The sequence below is a fragment of the Ruditapes philippinarum genome, unplaced genomic scaffold (genome assembly GCF_026571515.1).
Source record: "Ruditapes philippinarum isolate M1 unplaced genomic scaffold, ASM2657151v2 ctg157_1_1_1_1, whole genome shotgun sequence".
Classification (NCBI taxonomy): Eukaryota; Metazoa; Mollusca; class Bivalvia; order Venerida; family Veneridae; genus Ruditapes; species Ruditapes philippinarum.
Window position 1 is genome coordinate 78,207 of NW_026854186.1, and position 20,348 is coordinate 98,554.

General features: G+C 30.5%; 1 protein-coding gene across 1 annotated transcript in view; it reads left to right on the forward strand.

Annotated features, from left to right (window-relative positions):
* Positions 1 to 20,348, forward strand: part of LOC132739315 (uncharacterized) — a 75,622-nt gene that overhangs the window by 45,715 nt on the left and 9,559 nt on the right. The window contains exons 26-34 of the mRNA XM_060727002.1: positions 5,104 to 5,317; positions 6,938 to 7,102; positions 7,512 to 7,809; positions 10,307 to 10,406; positions 11,661 to 11,748; positions 12,590 to 12,748; positions 13,490 to 13,657; positions 14,864 to 15,037; positions 18,930 to 19,091. Coding sequence (XP_060582985.1) covers positions 5,104 to 5,317; positions 6,938 to 7,102; positions 7,512 to 7,809; positions 10,307 to 10,406; positions 11,661 to 11,748; positions 12,590 to 12,748; positions 13,490 to 13,657; positions 14,864 to 15,037; positions 18,930 to 19,091 — 1,528 coding nt within the window. The remainder of the gene's footprint in view (positions 1 to 5,103; positions 5,318 to 6,937; positions 7,103 to 7,511; positions 7,810 to 10,306; positions 10,407 to 11,660; positions 11,749 to 12,589; positions 12,749 to 13,489; positions 13,658 to 14,863; positions 15,038 to 18,929; positions 19,092 to 20,348) is intronic.

Below are 20,348 nucleotides of genomic sequence, written 5' to 3' on the forward strand. Positions count from 1 at the left end.
TTTTCCCATTTTTTGAATTACATAAACAATAAAGGAAAAATTCCGCGAGTTTTTTTCCGGGGCCATTTTAAAAATGCGGGATTTTTTTACGTATAGCCGATTTTTGGAGTTCTTTTAAAAAGTGAAATTTTTAAAGGGCACTTTTAACAAAATTTGGGGGACTAAGAAATGAGTTTTTTAAATTAAGGAAAATTTCTTTATAACCGGTTGGGTAAAACCCGTATATTTTTATATTAAAAAAAAGAAGGGAAAATTTTGGGCCCAAAATAAATTTTCCTTTAAAACCCGGAAGTTCGCTATAACCGTTTTTGCTATAAGTAAGGGTTTACTGTTTTAAAGAAAAGGTTTTTAAAGGGGAGCTTTTAAATAATTTTTTAAAAGGCCCATAATGCCCCAGAAATGCTTTAATTTTTTTTCCCAAAAAATGTTTTTTATCTTTGTATTCTTTTATATTTTTTCAGCAAGATACTCTTTTGGCCAAATTATTCCCATTTTCCCTTCTTTTCTTCCTTTTTTTCAATAAATATATTTAAAAGTGATTTAGTATTTTGCAGGGAATGAAAATTACAAACTTGTTTTTTTTTGTTACTTTTAGGGATATAATGTTACATTTTTGTTTATTTTCTTCGGGTTTAACAAGCATTGAAACTTTCTCTAAAACCATTATTAAATGTTGTAATACACATTTTAAAATTCCCAAAAGAATTTAAATATTTATTCTTTTTCTGGGGCAAAAAGTCCCTTTAAAAAAAAAACTATGGAAATTACCTTCCCTTTTTCATGAAAATTACAAAAAAAAAACCCCCCCTTTTTTTTTAAAAAAATTTTTTTTTTTTTTAAAAAAATTTAAATTTTTGAAGGGGGGGGAAAAAAAAAAAATTTTCCCCTTATGAAAACCCCCAAAAAAAAAAACCCAAAAAAAAAATTTGGGGGGCCTTTTTTAAAAAAAAGGAAAATTAAAAAAAAAGGAAAAAAAATTAAAAATTTTTAAATTTTTTTTTTCCCCCTTTTTTTTTTCCAAATTTTTTTTAAAAAAAAAAAAAATTTTTTTGAAAAAAAAACCCTTTTTTTTAGGGGGAAAAAAAAAATTTTTTTTTTGGGGGGGGGGGAAAAAAGGGGGGAAAAAAAAATTTTTTAAAAAAAGGGGGAAAAATTTTTTTTTTGGGGTTTTAAAAAAAAAAAAAGGCCCCTTTTTTAAAATTTTTTTTTTGGGGGTTTTTTTTTGGGGAAAATTTTAAATTTTTTTTTTTTTTTTTGGGGTTTTTTTTTGGTTTTTTTTTTTTCCTTTTTTTTTTTTTTTTAAATTTTTTTTTTGGGGGGGTTTTTTTTTTCTTTTTTTTTTTTTTTTTTTAACCCTTTTTTTTCCCCTTTAACCCCTTTTTTTCCCCCCTTTTTTTTTTGGAAAAAAAAGGGGGAAAAAAAAAAAATTTTTTTTTAAAAAGGGTTTTTTTTTTAAAAAAAATTTTTCCCCCCTTTTGGGTTTCCTTTTTTAAAATTTTTTCCCCCTTTTTTTTTTTTTTAAAAAAAACCTTTTTTTTTTTAAATAAACCCCGGGGGCCCTTTTAAAAAGTTTTTTCCTTCCGGCCCCTTTTTTTTTTTGGGGGCATTTTTTCCCTTTCCCAAAAACCCCCAAAAAAATTTCCCAAAAAGGGAAAAAAAAAATTGGGCCCCAAAAAAAAAAACCCCAAAAAAAAAAAGGGGGAATTTTTTAAAACCAAAAGGTTTAAAGGTTTCTGGGAAAAAAAAAAAAGGGGAAAAAAAAATTTAAAAAAACCCCCCCTTTTAAAAAAAAATTTTTTAAAAAAATTTTCCCAAAAAAAATTTTTTAAAAGCCTTTTTGGGGGAAAAAAAAAAAAATTTTTTTTTTAAAAATTTTTCCCCCAAAAAAAAAATTTTTTTTTTTTTTTTTTTTTCCCCCCCCGGTTTTTTAAAAAGGGAAAAATTTTTAAAGGGGTTTTTTTTAAAAATTTCCCCAAAAAAAATTTTTTAAATTTTGGGGTTTTTTTCCTCAATTTTAAAAAAAATTTTTTTTTTTTTTAAAAAAAAAAAAAGGGCAAAAAAAAATTTTTTTTTTAAAAAAAAAAAAAAAAGGGAAAATTTTTTTTTTTGGGGGGGGAAAATTTTTGGGAAAAAATTTGGGTTTTTTGGCCCCAAAAAAAAAAAAGGGAAAAAAGAAAAAAATGTTAAATTTTCCCTTTTTAAAATTTTTTAAAAAAGGAAAAATTTCCCCAAAAATTGGCCCTTTTTTTTTTTAAGGGGTTTTTTTTTTTTTTTTTTTAAAAAAAAAATTGGTTAAAAATTTGGGTTTTCCAAAAAAACCCCAAAAAAAGGGAAAAAGGAAAAAAATTTTTTTTTAAACCAAAATTTTTTTTTTTTTTTAAAAAAAATTTTTTAAAAATTTTAAAATTTTTTTGAAAAGGGGTTTTTTAAAAAGGTTTCCCCCCCAAAAAAAATTTTTTTTAAAAAAAAAAAAATTTTTTCCCTTTTTGGGGTTTTTTAAGGGGGGGGAAAAACCCTTTTGGAAAAATTTTTTTTTCCCCCCGCCCAAAATTTTTTTTTTTTTATTTTAAATTTTTAAAAAAAAAAAAAAAAAAACCCCGGGGGAAACCTTCCGGGAAAAAAAAACCCCCCCAAAAAAAAATTTCCCCTTTTTTTTTTTTTTTTTTAAAAATTTTTGGGGGTTTTTTTTTTTTTTAAAAAAAACCAAAATTTTTTAAAAATTTTTTTTTAAAACCTTTTTTTTTAAAAAAGGTTTTAAAAAAAAAAACCCTTTTTAAAAAAAATTTTTTTTTTTTCCCCTTTTTAAAAATTTTTAAAATTTTTTTTAAAAAAAAAAAAGGGGTGTTTTTGGGGAGGGGGGGTTTTTAAAAAAAAAAACCCCCTTTTTTGGGGTTTAAACCCTTTTTTAAAAAATTTTTTAAAAAATTTTTTTTTTTTTAAAACCCTTTTTCCCAAAAAAAAAAATTTTTTTTTTTTGGGAAAAAAAAAAAGGGGGTTTTAAAGTTTTTTTTTCCCCCCCTTTTTTAAAAAATTTTTTGGGGGGAAAAAAAAAAAAAAATTTTAAAAAAATTTTTTTTTTTTATTTAATGGGATAAAAATTTTTTAATTTTTAAAAAAAAAAAAATTTGGGAAAAAACTTTTTAAAAAGGGGTTTTTAAAAAAAAAAAAAATTTAAAATTTAAAAAAAAAAAATTTTTGGGGGGGGGGGTTTTTTTTTTTAAAAAAAAAAATTTCCCAAAAAAAAAAAAAAAATTAAAAAAACCCCCTTAAATTTTTTTAAAAAAAATTTTTTTTTTTATTTTATTTTAATTTTAAAATTTTTTTTTTTTTAAAAAGGGGGAAAATTTTTAAAATTTTTTTTTCCCTTTTTTTTTTAATTTAAAAAAAAAAAATTTTTTTAAATTTTTTTTTTAAAATTTTTTTTTAAAAAATTTTTTTAAGGGCATTTTTTTTAAAATTTTTTTAATTTAATTTTTCCCCTTTTTTTGGGGGGGAAAACCCAAAAAATGGTTTTTTTAAATTTTTTAAAATTTTTGGTAAAGGGGGACATTTTCCCTCCTTTTAAAAAAATTTCCCCTTCTCAAAAGCCGGGAAATTTGGTTTTTTTTTTGAAAGGAAAACCCCAATTTTTATATTTTTTTTCTTTTAAATTTTTTAAAAAAAAAAATTTTTTTTGGTTAAAAAATTTTTTTTTTAAAAAAAAGGGGGGGGAAATTTTTTTTAAAATTTAAAACCCTTTTTTTTTTTTTTTCATAATTTTTAAAAAAATTTTTTTTTCCCCTTTTTTTTATTTTTTTGGGGGAAAAAAATTTTTTTTTTTTTTTTAAATTTTTTTTTTTTAACCCTTTTTAAAAAAAATTTTTTTATTTTTTTGGAATTTAAAATTTTTTTTTAAAAATTTTTTTTTTGGGAAAAATTTTTTTTTTTTTTTTTTAATTTTTAAAAAAATTTTTTAAAAAAAAAATTTTTTCCCTTTTTTTTTTTTACTTTTTTTTTTAATTTTTTTTTTAAATTTTTTTTTTTTTTTGGGAACCCCTTTTTTAAAATTTTTTAAAATTCCTTTTTGGGGTTTTTAATTTTTTTTTTTGGGGGGGTTTTTTTTGGAAAAAAATTGGGTTTTAAAATTTTTTTGGGAAATTTTTTTTTTTTTTTTTTTTTTTTTGGAAAAAAAAACCCCCTTTTTTTTTAAAAAAAAAAAATTTTATTCCAAAATTTTTTTTTTTGGTTTTTAAAAAAAAATTTTTTTTAAAAAATTCCCTTTTTTTTTAAAAAAAAAAAAATTTAAAATTTTAAAAAAAATTTTTTGGGGGGGGGAAAAAGGGGGGGGGGGGGGGAAAAAAAAGGAAAATTTAAAAAAAAGGGGAAGAAAAAAGGTTAAAATTTTTTTTGGGGGGAAAACCCCTTTTTAAAAACCCCCCTTTTAAAGGAATTTTTAAAATTTTTTTTTAAAAAAAAAAATTTTTAAAAATTTTTAAAAAAAATTTTTTTTTAAAAAAAAAAAAAATTTTTTTTTAAAAAGGGTTTTTGGTTTTTCCCCTTTTTAAAAAAAAAAAATTTTTTTTTTAATTTTTTAAAAATTTTTTTTTTTTTTAAAATTTTTAAAAAAAAAATTTAATTTAAATTTTAAAAAGGGAAAAAGGGGCCGGGGTTTAAATTTTTAAAAAAAAATTTTTAAAAAAAAAAACCCCAAAAATTTTTTTTAAAAACCTTTTTTTTTTTAAAAAAGAAATTTTTAAAAAAGGGGGGGTTTTTTTTTTTAAAAAAAATTTTTTTTTAAAAAAAAGGAAAAATTTTTTGGAAAACCCCCCCCAAAAACCCCGGGGGGTTTTTTTGGGTTTTTTTTTTTAAAAAAAAAAAACAAAAATTTTTTGGTTTTTAAAAAAAAAAAAATTTTTTTTTTAAAAAAACCCCGGGGTTTAAATTTTTTTAAAAAAAAAAAAAAAAAACATTTTGTATGTACATTTAAATTGTTGCAGTGCTTGAAACAGTTAACATACTGATCACATATTTTGATCAAATAAAAAAAGAAGAAAATATCTTGATACAATGGAAGTATTTATTGTTGTTGTATAACAATAAACCAGTCTACTGTTACACCACTAGGAATTCACAATCATCATTTATATCAGTATAATAATGAATATTTCAGACAAGTGCCCAGCAGGAAAATATTTTGTGGTAGAGAATGATAAGATAGTTTGTAGAGAATGCCAGATAGGCAGATATAGTGATACGGAAATGGTGGAAACGTGTACTGTATGTCCAGATGATAAAACAACACAAGCTGTTGGCACTAAGTCAGCTGGAATGTGTATCTGTAAGTTGATTATAAAAAACACAATAAATCAGCATTTATGTATATCTTGAAATTGTGTTGTAAATTAAAATCTTTGAAGGCCTTTCTATTTGTTATGTAGTTCAGCACATGTGCTGAAATAATACAAAGTGTGACACTAATAACCCTTAACTGCCACCATTAAAGCCAGAAAGTTGTAATAGTTCACATAGTCAGCATAACTTAAAACACCATTAACAAATTTCATATTCTAATACATAAATCAGGGGTAAGGTGACAAAGGTCATTACAGCCATCCAGTTAGCTCAATAGGTAGAGTGTTAGACTGTAAATCGGGCGACCCGGGTTCGATTCCTGGAAGGAGCAGGTCACTTTCATTGTGACTGATCATGAAATTCTTTCTACGGTCATTCGCACTGAACCTCTGCTCTGGCATGTACAGAAGTTTCAGTTCCTTACGAAAGTGAAGGCAACTAGTACTGGTAAAGTGCTTGACAGCCTGCCCAGGAACGCTGCGGTGGTTGCTATGCTCTGGTGAATTCAATATTGCTTACTGTCATGAGTGAAAACTACCAACACCACCACAAAGGTCATTATACTCTGAAGTTTATTATGAAGAACAAAATGTGTGATACAATGATAGCAGCTGAAAGTGTGCAGTTATATGTGCCATCTATAATACTTTAAAAAAAAACCATAGTAACTGTTAAAACATTTGGAAAGTGCAGTATTTACAAGGGGTTATCCAAAAATTTGTGGACTTCCTTTGTTGCCTAAAATATATTTGAGATATTTATTTGAAATTCTTACAATGCTTAGATGAATAAATAACAAATAAACACAGAAAAATTCATGTTAGTAGCTTCTTATATTACAACAATATTTAATTTTACATAAACACATGTCAGCCACAGTGGCGCACTCCAAAAAGTTATTGACGTCAACATCATAATATTTTACGTACAACTTATGCTTCAACGTTACGTAGTCAATAACCAGTACTGCTTTACAAAGTAATGTCCTTCACTAAATTTTTTATGCCACTCAAACTCTAATGATTGTGAAATTTTATTTTCTCTGTTCGTCTGCTGTTTTTTTGTTGTTTTTTTCAAATGTTTTTGATAGTGTCATTCCCAAATACCAACAAAATTTATCATAACGCTATTTTTTAATTTCTGCGTGTCCGTCATTTTCCCGTTAACAATATCGTCGTCTGGCGTTTCTGGCGATTTCAACAAAAATTAACAGAAATGACGTTCATAATTTTAAAAAATTACTTAAATGACATCATAGAAGAAATGTGCGATGTTTAGCGGGTTTTCTACGTTAATAAGTAGTTTTTTAGCAAAAAATATACGATGACTAACTGCGCTTTTCTACCGTGCGCCGGGTGCCGTGTATGTGCTTACTTAAAAGCAATATAAAATCATTATTTATTGACGCAGTTAACTGTTCCTTTCAAAATATGTTGATAATATTCTACAATGTATGCTGATAAAATTTCATTACAATACACGTTGAAAGATATTTAAAAAGTCCACAAATTTTTGGATAACCCCTTGTAATTGTTTAAGTGATGAATCATTTAATGTAATGTTAATGATAAGAATATTTTAACCTGATAATTGTTGATATTTTCAGTGGACTGCCAGGCTGGTGCTGGTTACAGAACTAATCTTGCAACTTGTTCTAGCTGTCCTAAAGGTCAATACAACAAAAAAGAGGGGCAGAATCCAAACACCTGTAAATTATGTCCAGCTGGTTCTACAAATTACCAGAGTGGATCAACATCTTGTGCTTTTGACAGTATGAAGTTTTTGTTATTGTTTTTTTTTTCCTTTCATTAGAATAGTATATATAATTTAAATTAATGTTTTGAAGAAATACCCAAGTTTCATGATTATTCAATATCTTTAACAAAGAAATTTCAATTTAATTTCAAATAATTGATAATCAGATGCAAAAACAAAATCTTAACTCTCTATTTACACCAATAACAATATAATAAGTAGCTTATTTCTACAATCTCTTTATTTCTGTTTACAAGTATAAAACTTTCAATATAAAGAGAAATTGAAGAAAAACATGTTTTAAATGCAGTTTATCTTTTTTAAAAGAGAACAACATTATTTATGCGAAAATTTACTTGTAAATATTGGTTATTCATTTATTTATTGGACTTATTGTTTAAAATGATATTTTTGATAATTTACAGTATCCCCGATCCCTGACAACCGTATAAATCTGAAATTTGTTGGTAAGGTTGAGGTAGCTATAAATGAGTGTTCTGATACTGACAGCATTAATGGTATAACAAATCAAGTTGAACAAACTGCACGAAAAGTGTTCCAAGATCGGACAAATGCACGTTATAATGGCGAACAAAAATTCTGTCATGGAGATAGCTGTGATAATCTTGATGCTTCTCAAAATCCATCGTGTGAAGTAATTACTAGACGAAAGAGAGCTATAACCCACAGACTTACAATATCTTTTGTATTTAATGATATCAGGTTAGTAATTCTGTTTCAGAAATTTTCTATTTGATAAAGTTTTGGCCCGTTAAGTTTCTATATTTTTGTTATACCTTGATTGTTGTAGAAGTTAAAAAGTGCCTTTTATGTCAGAGAATGTACCTGGGCATATATGAGAACACATCATTGTTTTTAGTTCAATAGTTAGGAAGAGCAGTCGAGCTCATTAAATATCAAACATTTTGTACCACTATAATTTGCTTTCAGGCTTTGAATATATAAACTTGGAATACTTTAATTTTTTTTTGCTGTCAATTTTGGAACACATAGCTTTGTCAGTGGTTTTGTTATTATTATGTGTTAAAACATCTAGGAAAACCAATTTTACTTTTTGAAATGTCTCTCCATAAACGAACAAATTTTTTATATTTTCAAATTGATAACTTTCATAATTTTTCCCAGCACTGATAATTCTGAGTATAGGATTATCCAGTGCTGGTTGTTTATGTTATGAAATGCAAAGTTTAGACTTGCATGATTGTAAAATTAAGCAACAAATCTTAGCAACTAAAATGATTACATTAATGTTAGCTTATTCTATGCTGTGGTTATTTTACCATAGAAATCAATGTATAAGTTTCAATGTTTAACAATATATGTTTTCATATTTTCTACTTGGCTATAAACTTAAAAGTTTGGTATATGTATCAATGTTATAAAATTATCTTAGGAAAAGATGAATGTAAACAAACATTTATAAAAAAAATTAATTGATGTCTTAATTGATGTCAAACACTTTAAGGGCTGTTTAACACTCTGACATCATCATATCAAATATATGTAATTTTTTCAAAATCAGTGCAAAAAATTGGCTTGATTTTTACAATCTTTTAATCAAGTTCCATAGATGTTCATGAATTTATTAACAATTTCAGGTTCATATTATCCCCTATACTTTAAAACAAAAAGGGCTTTGTATTTGCATTCATAGATTAAAAAAAATCATTATCACTTAAAGCAGTATGCCTCTAGATTCATGCTAATTTTCATGAAAATTTTGAAAATGTATTTAAAAGTAAAATACTGTGAAGTGAACAAAGAAAGAAAGTAATTTACACATTGCAAAAGTCACGACCCACATAAATTTCCAAAAAGTGTTCAAAATATACATAAATACCTCTAACTGCGTTAGTAACCCAGTAGAATTATAGTTATTGATACTGCAAAATTAGTCATTAAACACACATAACATGGACAAAATTAATTAGATATTGAATCTTTTTACATTTTATAAGATCTGAAGACATTTTTCTAAAGATTGAATTTTTTGAAATATTTTGGCTCATCTGGAGGCTTGCAGCTTTAAAAAATATTTGCAACAAATAAGGATATATGCCTTTCATTGTTCCATATTTCAACAGTTTTATTTCATTAGTATTAATTATGTTTCATGCTTTTATGAATAAAATATTTATTTTTTCATTTTGACTAAATAAACGAAGGTCAGGTAAGAACTTAGTAAAACAATAAGTCCTTTTTGTGTCGCCTCTAAGGAGTAGTGGCAACATATAGGGATCACTTCTCCATCGTCTGTCTGTCCGTCCGTCCATCTGCTGTCTGTCCGTCCGTCCGTCACAAAACTTGTCCGGACTACTGCTCATAAACTACTGGTGCAATTTCATCCAAACTTTACAGAATTGATCAGTACCAAGTCTAGTTGTGCATATTGTCAGCATTTTCTGGTTCAATGATTTTTGTCAGACTTATGGCCCTTTAATAATTTTTAATTTTTAAGTTTGTCCGGACTACTTCTCTTGTACCACTAATGCAATTTCAATGAAACTTCACAGGATTGATCTGTAGCTCAAGTCCTTGCGCATATTGCACGGGTTTTCCGGTTGAATGATTTTTGGCCGAGTTATGGCCCTTTGACAAAAAGGTGTTTTTTTCTGTGTGTTGCCAGATACACCAAAGCTTGTCCGGACTACTCCTCATAAACTAATGGTGCAATTTCATCCAAACTTTACAGAATTGATCAGTACCAAGTCTAGTTGTGCATATTGTCAGCATTTTCCGGTTCAATGATTTTTGTCAGAGTTATGGCCCTTTAATAATTTTTAATTTTAAAGTTTGTCAGGACTACTTCTCTTATACCACTAATGCAATTTCAATGAAACTTTACAGGATTGATCTGTAGCTCAAGTCCTTGTGCATATTGCACGGGTTTTCCGGTTGAATGATTTTTGGCCGAGTTATGGCCCTTTGATAAAAAGGTGTTTTTTTCTTTGTTTTGCCAGATACACACAAGCTTGTCCGGACTACTCCTCATAAACTACTGGTGCAATTTTTTCCAAACTTTACAGGAATGATCAGTACCAAGTCTAGTTGTGCACTGTCCGTCTGTCACAAAATTTGTCCCAACATGAAATTGGCCATCATGAGGCGACACATGTGATTACTGATCGCTCTTGTTTTAATTGTAAGATACCAGAACTTTCAATTAAATGTTTATGTTGATTTCCTATTATTATTTCAGTGAATTTATCACAGATACCCTGGATAACAATGCTAATATTGAGGCTGTTGAAGTTATCAGTCAGATTTTAAGGTTATATGCAGCAGAATTATCTGACCAAGTAAGTGTTTGTAAAATGATTTTGATATTTATGAGTTATACATTGAGATTATAAGTATTCCGAGATCTTCAGTTTAAGCCTACCAGGGTCATGCTAGTGTTTAAACTGTCCCCAGCAAAAAACAACAACAACAACAAAAAAACACTGTAAAGATAAAAATACATACAAATATTTTTTATGTCATTGGTAATGAAATAAGAGCATTTAAAATGAAAATAAAGAAAAAAAAATACAATTCTGTATATAATAAAATTGGGATAACATAATACATAACATGAGACATAATTCAAGGAAAAATATATAAAATGAACTTACAAACAAATCAGGAACTATATGAAACAGAACATACACTGGAAAGATTATAAAGCTGGCTCACTTTTCTTTACTCGTCGTTTCAACTAGTCTTTTGAATTCATTAGAAGTCAGATGTACATCTGAGATCATTTGGAAAACTTTTCCAGAATTTAACTGCTTCAAAGCAAAAGCAAAAACTCTTTTTATCTTATTTGGTTGTACATACTTTAGGTAGATCCAAAGGATTTTTGTATCTAAAATTAATATTAAACACATGAAAAGCGTGATAAAACCAATTTCTTTATATGAAAAACATATAGGGAAACACAATTTACCAAAAACAGACATATACTTATATACATATATGCATGAATGGTGCTAGAATGCACCTTTTTTATCCATTAACATCTGCAGAATCCCATGGGTTAATTAAATACATCGCCCCGTGGGCTTCACCAAAAACGGTGACATTTACCCTCTATTGTATGGACTTATAAGATACATTGTTATGTGTTAAATTACAAAGAAATAGCACTTTTTACTGATTTTGCATAAATAACTTGAATTCAATAAGAGTATGTTCTGTTCTGTTAAGTTTTTGCCTCAGAGCAATCTACTATTGAATTGTTGATGGTTAAATTGCACAGTAACTGTTGTATCCAGTGGAATTTACGTTATGACATTTTGCTGATTACATTAGGAGCTTTTGTTTATCTCTGGAAGCAATTACCAACTGGAAGATTTAGAGAGGAGAATTTGAGAATGAATTGTTTGTGATGTAATATTGTTATAGGATTATTAATGTTTTATCTTTAGAATTATACTTACATCAACTTGTCAATTTTTGACTTGTTAAAATGGTCATCAGGTAGTGAATGGGGGGAGTATGCATGAATTATTTCCTGGAGTGATATAGTAAAACTTACCTGTAAATAATTATACATTTATGAATGTGAATAGGTAAAAGAAATAATATTTGTGGGTTACCAAGACGTCACTGTAGAAGATCTCTGTGAAGTTGGGGAGTATCGGGTAGATTCAAAATGTGGTAAGTCTTCTCTTTGTTTCTAACATCATTATAAATAATTTTTATCCATGCTGCAGGCCTCCAGATGATTCAAATTATTTCAATAAATCAAACTTGAGAAATATGTACTACTATAGTAGGAAAAGCAAAATGATTGAAGATTCAAGTGATATTTTACATAATTATTATGTGTGCGGTTAATGACTGATCTTTCAGTATTTACAACTATATTTTGATTGCAATACTGAACACAGTAAGGGCTATTTATGCATATTTTGACCACCTTTTTTGGTAATTTACATGAGTTCTGATGCAATTTATAATGTGTAAATTGGGTCTTGTTTGTTATTTCACAATATTATACATTTAAATATATTTTCAAAATTTTCATGAAATTAGCATGAATCTGGAGGAGTGCTGCTTTAATCTGCTTGTGTGATGTTTTTGATGTTGTGTGATCATTCTTCATTACTGTATACATGTCAGGAACTGCTCACACTTTGTTTCCTACATTATTACACAAGTAATGATTCTGTCCTGACCTATTATAACTTAAAGTGGCCTTACCCTGACCTAGCATGATATTGACTAAGTATATTATAATTTTATCGCCTTTTATGATATTGTCCTGACATCATGATCTGGTCCTGATATAGTAGTAAAATTTAAATTTATAATTGAATTTATAAGTTCATACATGCATTCGAATATCTAGGTATGTTTTTAAGTTTTTAAACGTTTTTATTTTATTTTGTATTTGAGAGTACATTGCCCCTTCTTTGATGTGCTCTTGTATGAAATGCTATACTAGTATTAGGAAATATTGTCTGATGATTAATGATGTCATGAATGTATAATTTAGAACCATGTGCTGCTGGTAATTACGGATCATCAAGTGGAGTCTGTGAAATGTGTCCACTAAATACATACCAGAATTTGATTGGTCAAAAAGAATGTAAATCATGTGCTGATAAAACATACACAGAAAACAAGGGATCTACAGCTGTATCACAGTGTATAGGTATGTTATATTTCCCTAATGTTTATTCTATCATATTAAAAAATAATATAGAGTATTGCAAATTCTATTCCCCGGGAAAAGTGTAATTTTGTCAAGAATTATAAATGGCTATGGATAATTTCTCTGTCTTTTCTGTTTTGTGGGGATTTTTTATGTGATTTTTTTCCTGTCTAATGTTTATTAAATGCCACTTTACAATATGACTTTGTAGCAACATACAGTTAAAGAAATCAATGTATTTAAGTAATAATATCAATGTGAACAGTGTTTATTGGCTGTTTAACACCGTTTTTGAGTTTTGCTATATAGGAATTAAATTTTATTCATCAAAACAACAAACTGGTGTAAAAAAAGTCAATGAATATCGCAGTGATCAATACTATTTTGATTCTAATAAGGCAAAATGAGGGGGATCACTATTTTTTAAGCAAAACTATCTTGTTGCCAATTTTTAATATGGATGTTCTATTATTAATTTAACAATTTAAACTTTTGTTTCACACTTGATTGTGTTTAAGTGTTAAAATCAGTGCCAGATAATCAACTTTCTCCTCAATGTATGTTTTTATGATGATGTCAGTCTTGACACCATTTTATAAATGAGTTGCATGCTGGTTGATGTCATTACAATGCTTATTAATGGTTGTATAAATTGTACCATTGTTAATGTATATTATTGGAAGGAATACATGTAAAAACAAGAACATATTAAAATATAAGAGTATTCTTATTGTTTTACAGCCATCTGCCAGGCAGGATATGAGTTTAATTCGGATACAAAGACCTGTTCTCAATGTGTTCTTGGCTATTACAAGGCTGAGGAAGGCAACGAAAATGCTTGTGTCAAGTGTAGCAATGGCAAAACAACAAAAACTACAGGATCTAAATCACAAGATGATTGCTCTGAAAGTATGATAACACAGTTTGCTTTTACTTTATTAACTGATATATGTATCACCATACCGTTTGTGTTAAATTTCGAGTTATCTTTTGTTGGTTGAAGATATTCCAAAATTGGTACAATGTACAAAGTAAAGGGTCAGTGTCAGTAGTATTAAGTAATGTTTAATATTCTTGTAGCTCTCCCAAAACTTGTTAAACAAAACAATTCTTTGGCCAAAATTACCTCCCTGACATATATTGGACGCTATTTTATGCCCCCAACTTTATTTTGTCTGAATTAAGCGACTCCCTGTCTTACACAACAATTGACTGTGAAATCTGACTCCCAATTTAGACTGTTTTTACTTTCTTTGAGACGCTCCCCTGAATTTTTATTTACACTAAAAAGAAAACGTTCGTTATTTCACAGGGCCTAATTCCCCTTTCCTGTAGTCGGTATCTGGCTACTTTCCCAAGCTGAATTACTACCTTCTTTCCCTCCAAAAAAGTCTAAAATCCCCCTCCTGGTGAAGATTTCTACTAGAAAATGAAAGATAAACTGAATAAAAACTTACAAAACATTGCTTTTGCTGCGTTTGTCCTATGAAAGCTAATAATTCAATAACATGGGATACATTAATTTACATTGATGTTTACTTACAGCCTTGGTTGAGTGTTAGAATTTTCTAAAAACAGCATTGGAAAAACCCCGTCACTTGTGAATTTTACCACCATATGGCGACCAATTTATGATCTCTCTAATGTAAACAATGTCACACAATTGGCATTCAGACTAGTAAAAATTAGTTTAGTTTACAAATTTACTTTAGTTCGATTTTGTTGGAAGCTATAAGCTTATTGAAACACTTTTGAATCTGTTCCTGGAACCAACCAGTACTAAGCAATGAATGTAAAGTTTTGAACTTTCCATACCTGAGGGCCTCTGGCCCTTCCCATCCCCCCATAAGATAATTAGGGCTTTGAAAGAAATGAGAGTGGAAAAACCTCTCAAGGAAATAAAAAGTGCATCAAATACTAATGAATTTTAAATCATTAATTAAGGCTCATGTGATTGTTTATAAGACCAAATAATTGTTGTTATGAACAAATGTTGTATTAACTATACAGGGATGATAAAACACAATACCTTGCAACACAGAATATTCCCTTAAAAACTGACATGCAACAGGATTCATTAACCTCAATGTCAAATTTGGATTGATATATTTTCAGCTTTGTGTCAAGCAGGAGAATATTCTGAAACTGATGTGAATTTAGATACAATTAGATGTCTTCCATGTCCTGTTGGCACATATAACCCGGATATAATGTCTTCTAAATGTGAAAATTGTGCAAGTACTGAAACAACACTAGGCACAGGCAAGAAATCTAAAGATGACTGTATAGGTAAGGTTTTTTTTAAATGATTTTAATGTTAAATTGTCTGCCTTGAAGCAAAATAGGAGGGGAATCGTTCAGGTTGTTGAAATTGCTCAAAATAATTTGGAATGAAGATTCATTGGGAGGGGAGTTTTTCCAGGGTTTGTTGTGCCCTTGTACTGAAACCATTGCAATGCTGTCAAGTTATGTTTCTATAAAGAAGCAACATGTTTGAATGTTCATATCATGCTAGTGGTTTTATTAGACTGTTTGAATTTATTTCAACATGCTTGTGGTTTTATTAGACTTTTTGAATTTATTTCAACATGCTTGTGGTTTTATTAAACTATTTTAATTGATTTCCACATGCTAGTAGTTATACCCCTGCACAACAAAGTTGTAAGGGGGGTATACTGGAATCAGGTTGTCCGTCCTGCCGTCCGGCTGTCCGGCCGTCCTTCTGTTTTTTCTTGTCCACCCAATAACTTAAGATTCCTTTGACTCACAGTCTTCATATTAGGCATGGAGGTTAGTCATGATTAGTAGATGACAGCTATTGATTTTGAGGTCACCAGGTCAAAGGTCAAGGTCACAGGGGCCTTGATTCAAAAAAGTTGTCCGCCCAATAACTTAAGATTCCTTTGACCCATAGTCTTCATATTAAGCATGGCGGTTAGTCATTATTAGTAGATGACCCCTATTGATTTTGAGGTCACCAGGTCAAAGGTCAAGGTCACAGGGGCCTTGACTTCAAAAAGCTTGTCCGCCCAATAACTTAATATTCCTTTGACCCACAGTCTTCATATTTGGCATGGAGTTTAGTCATGATTAGTAGATGACCCCTATTGATTTTGAGGTCACCAGGTCAAAGGTCAAGGTCACAGGGGCCTTGAATTCAAAAAGCTTCTCCGCCCAATAACTTAAGATTCCTTTGACCCACAGTCTTCATATTTGGCATGGAGGTTAGTCATGATTAGTAGATGACCCCTATTGATTTTGAGGTCACCAGGTCAAAGGTCAAGGTCACAGGGGCCTTGACTTCAAAAAGCTTGTCCCCCCAATAACTTAAGATTCCTTTGACCCACAGTCTTTATATTTGGCATGGAGGTTAGTTATGATAAGTACATTGTAGATGATCCCTATTGATTTTGAGGTCACCAGGTCAAAGGTCAAGGTCACAGGGGCCTTGACTTCAAAAAGCTTGTCCGCCCAATAACTTAAGATTCCTTTGACCCACAGTCTTCATATTTGGCATGGAGGTTAGTCATGATTGGTAGATGACCCCGATTGATTTTGTGGTCACCGGGTCAAAGGTCTAGGTTACAGGGGCCTTGACTTCAAAAAGCTTGTCCGCCCAATAACTTAAGGTTCCTATGACCCACAGTCTTCATATTTGGCATGGAGGTTAGTCATGATTAGTAGATGATCCGTATTGATTTTGAGGTCACTGGGTCAAAGGTCAAGGTCACAGGGACCTTGTCAAAATAAAGCTTTTCCCCTCAATTGCTTCAGAATGCCTGTCCAGAGTGTATTGATTTTGACATTTTCACATTTGAAGCATGTAGAATACTTAGTAACCTCAGATTTGGCAGGGAGGTTGTCCTTGAGTTCTAAATTGCCACTGTTGATTCTGACAAAGTGGTATGCAGGGGTATTCACGCCATGATAGTGGCAGTTCTAGTTTTATTAGATTATTTTAATTGATTTTCACATGCTCGTAGTTTTATTAGATTATTTTAATTGATTTCCACATGCTAATGGTTTTATTAGATTATTTTAATTGATTTCCACATGCTAGTAGTTTTATTAGACTATTTTAATTAATTTCCACATGCTCATAGTTTTATTAGATTATTATGTCTCCCCCACCTCGGGGGGAGACATATTGTTTTTGCCCTGTCCGTCCGTCCGTCAGTCCGTCCGTCCGTCAGTCCGTCAGTCCGTCCGTCCATTCTTCGTTTCCGGACGATAACTAGAGTTCCTTTTGACCTACAGCCCTCAAACTTCATAGGATGATTGGTCTTATAGAGCTGATGATCCCTATTGTTTTTGGGGTCAGTAGGTCAAAGGTCAAGGTCACAGTGACCGTTGGTCAATTTCTCGTTTCCGGATGATAACTAGAGTTCCTTTTGACCCACAGCCCTCAAACTTCATAGGATGATTGGTCTTATAGAGCAGATGATCCCTATTGTTTTTGGGGTCAGTAGGTCAAAGGTCAAGGTCACAGTGACCGTTGGTCAATTTCTCGTTTCCGGATGATAACTAGAGTTCCTTTTGACCTACAGCCCTCAAACTTCATAGGATGATTGGTCTTTTAGAGCTGATGATCCCTATTGTTTTTGGGGTCAGTAGGTCAAAGGTCAAGGTCACACTGACCGTTGGTCAATTTCTCGTTTCCGGATGATAACTAGAGTTCCTTTAGACCTACAGACCTCAAACTTCATAGGATGATTGGGCTTATTGAGCAGATGATCCCTATTGTTTTTGGGGTCAGTAGTTCAAAGGTCAAGGTCACAGTGACCGTTGATCAATTTCTTGTTTCCGGATGATAACTAGAGTTCCTTTTGACCTACAGCCCTCAAACTTCATAGGATGATTGGTCTTATAGAGCAGATGATCCCTATTGTTTTTGGGGTCAGTAGGTCAAAGGTCAAGGTCACAGTGACCGTTGGTCAATTTCTCGTTTCCGGATGATAACTAGAGTTCCTTTTGACCTACAGCCCTCAAACTTCATAGGATGATTGGTGTTATAGAGCAGATGATCCCTATTGTTTTTGGGGTCAGTAGGTCAAAGGTCAAGGTCACAGTGCAGTGGGGGAGACATGCGCTTTTTTACAAAAGCATCCTCTAGTTTTAATTGATTTCCACATGCTAGTAGTTTTATTAGACTATTTTAATTGATTTCCACATGCTAGTAGTTTTATTAGATTATTTTAATTGATTTCCACATGCTAGTAGTTTTATTAGACTATTTTAATTGATTTCCACATGCTAGTGGTTTTATTAGACTATTTTAATTGATTTCCACATGCTAGTAGTTTTATTAGACTATTTTAATTGATTTCCACATGCTAGTAGTTTTATTAGACTATTTTAATTGATTTCCACATTCTTATGGTTTTATTGGACTATTTTAATTGATTATGTCTCCCCCACCTCGGGGGGAGACATATTGTTTTTGCCCTGTCCGTCCGTCAGTCCGTCCGTCCGTCAGTCCGTCAGTCCGTCCGTCCATTCTTCGTTTCCGGACGATAACTAGAGTTCCTTTTGACCTACAGCCCTCAAACTTCATAGGATGATTGGTCTTATTGAGCTGATGATCCCTATTGTTTTTGGGGTCAGTAGGTCAAAGGTCAAGGTCACACTGACCGTTGGTCAATTTCTCGTTTCCGGATGATAACTAGAGTTCCTTTAGACCTACAGACCTCAAACTTCATAGGATGATTGGTCTTATTGAGCAGATGATCCATATTGTTTTTGGGGTCAGTAGTTCAAAGGTCAAGGTCACAGTGACCGTTGGTCAATTTTCTCGTTTCCGGATGATAACTAGAGTTCCTTTTGACCTACAGCCCTCAAACTTCATAGGATGATTGGTCTTATAGAGCAGATGATCCCTATTGTTTTTGGGGTCAGTAGGTCAAAGGTCAAGGTCACAGTGACCGTTGGTCAATTTCTCATTTCCGGATGATAACTAGAGTTCCTTTTGACCTACAACCCTCAAACTTCATAGGAAGCATCTTCTCATACAACCTTAACAATAGAAACCATCCATAGACAGCCTTCATTGAAGTGACTACCGGGTATTTACATTATCTTATCTCCATTTCCATTCCTGTTTCCATTCACAGTTATTCTCAGCAGTGGGGGAGACATGCGCTTTTTTACAAAAGCATCCTCTAGTTTTCTTATGATTTTTCAGAAAAATGTGCTGCTGGTTATGGATACCAACTTAAGAAGGATCAGTGTGAAATCTGTCCAGCTGGACAATACAATGATGCCAGTGGATCTAATCCAAATTACTGTAAATTTTGTCCTGATGGTCAAACTACAACTAGGACCGGACAGTCACAATGTGAAACAAGTATGTGAAAAATAGGTTAATAGTCATTCTAACACGACCCGTATTTTTCCCTATTGAACATAGAAGAACCGAAAGTGTGTGTTATTATGCTATAAAGTCACTGTTTGACGTTCTATATTTAGATATGTGACGTAATCATTATACACGTGACGTAACCACTAAAAATGTGACGCGCTGAAAATAAGTACGGAAACAAATCAAGCGCAATTTTGCTTAATATCAGGTACAGCAGCATTTATTTGTTGATATCGTGTTAGAATCGAAATAATATATCCAAATCGGTGATTTTATCGCTTGATAACTTCACTGTTTGTCGTTCGGATGCGCATCATTATATCACTCGGGCTACGCCCTCGTGATATAATTCGTCGCATCCGAACTCCAAACAGTGATGTTATTGAGCGATAAAATCACTGTTTGGGATATATTATTTCTTAATCGTACCATTACCCTGCTCAAGCAATTTGTTATAAACCTTAGTCACCAGTATACAGCCAGACCAGCCTGCAGATTCTGTGCAGTCTTTAACCGGGAGGGGGTCTATATTCTTGGTTGCTCATTTTGTAGTTTCACATAATGAAAGCCCTTAACTTAAACTTCAGACTGTTTCAGATTTATATCAGGACAATGTCATTACCCAAAATCAGCAGGTTAAAGGTTTATACATGTTTGTTTCTTTATTATTTTAAGATATTATTTACAATGTAGCTATTGAACTTCTGAAATCCAGAAACTTATATCTCAGTCCCTATTTTTTTCTTTCTTTTTTCCTTGTTAATCATACTTCTGAATTCTGGAACTTCTGAATTCTGAATATTGTCAGATATGTCTGTAAATTTTGGGTCAAATCAAAACAACTTTACCTGTGAATTCCAGATACTACAAAACGTATGAAACTTATTGTAAATTAAAAATGTAAATCCTGAGGCAATATTTTATCCCTCCATTGATTGTTTACTAATTATACAATAATCCATGATCATGAATTTTGACTCAGGTTAAAATCACAAAATAGTATGTTTGAAATGATGTTGTAAATTTAAGTAATTCAATGATGGTCAGTTAATTTAAAGTGATTATTATTCTTTATCTATTTATTCTGATAAAGGTTTTAAATATAAATGTTTTTTATCTTCTTTTCATCATTCTCTATATCACATGTAATATATATACATTACCTTACTACCTTTTTCCAATGATGCTTCACATTTATTCTTTTACATCCTAAATTTCTGAAAAATTCTGGAAACATCAAAG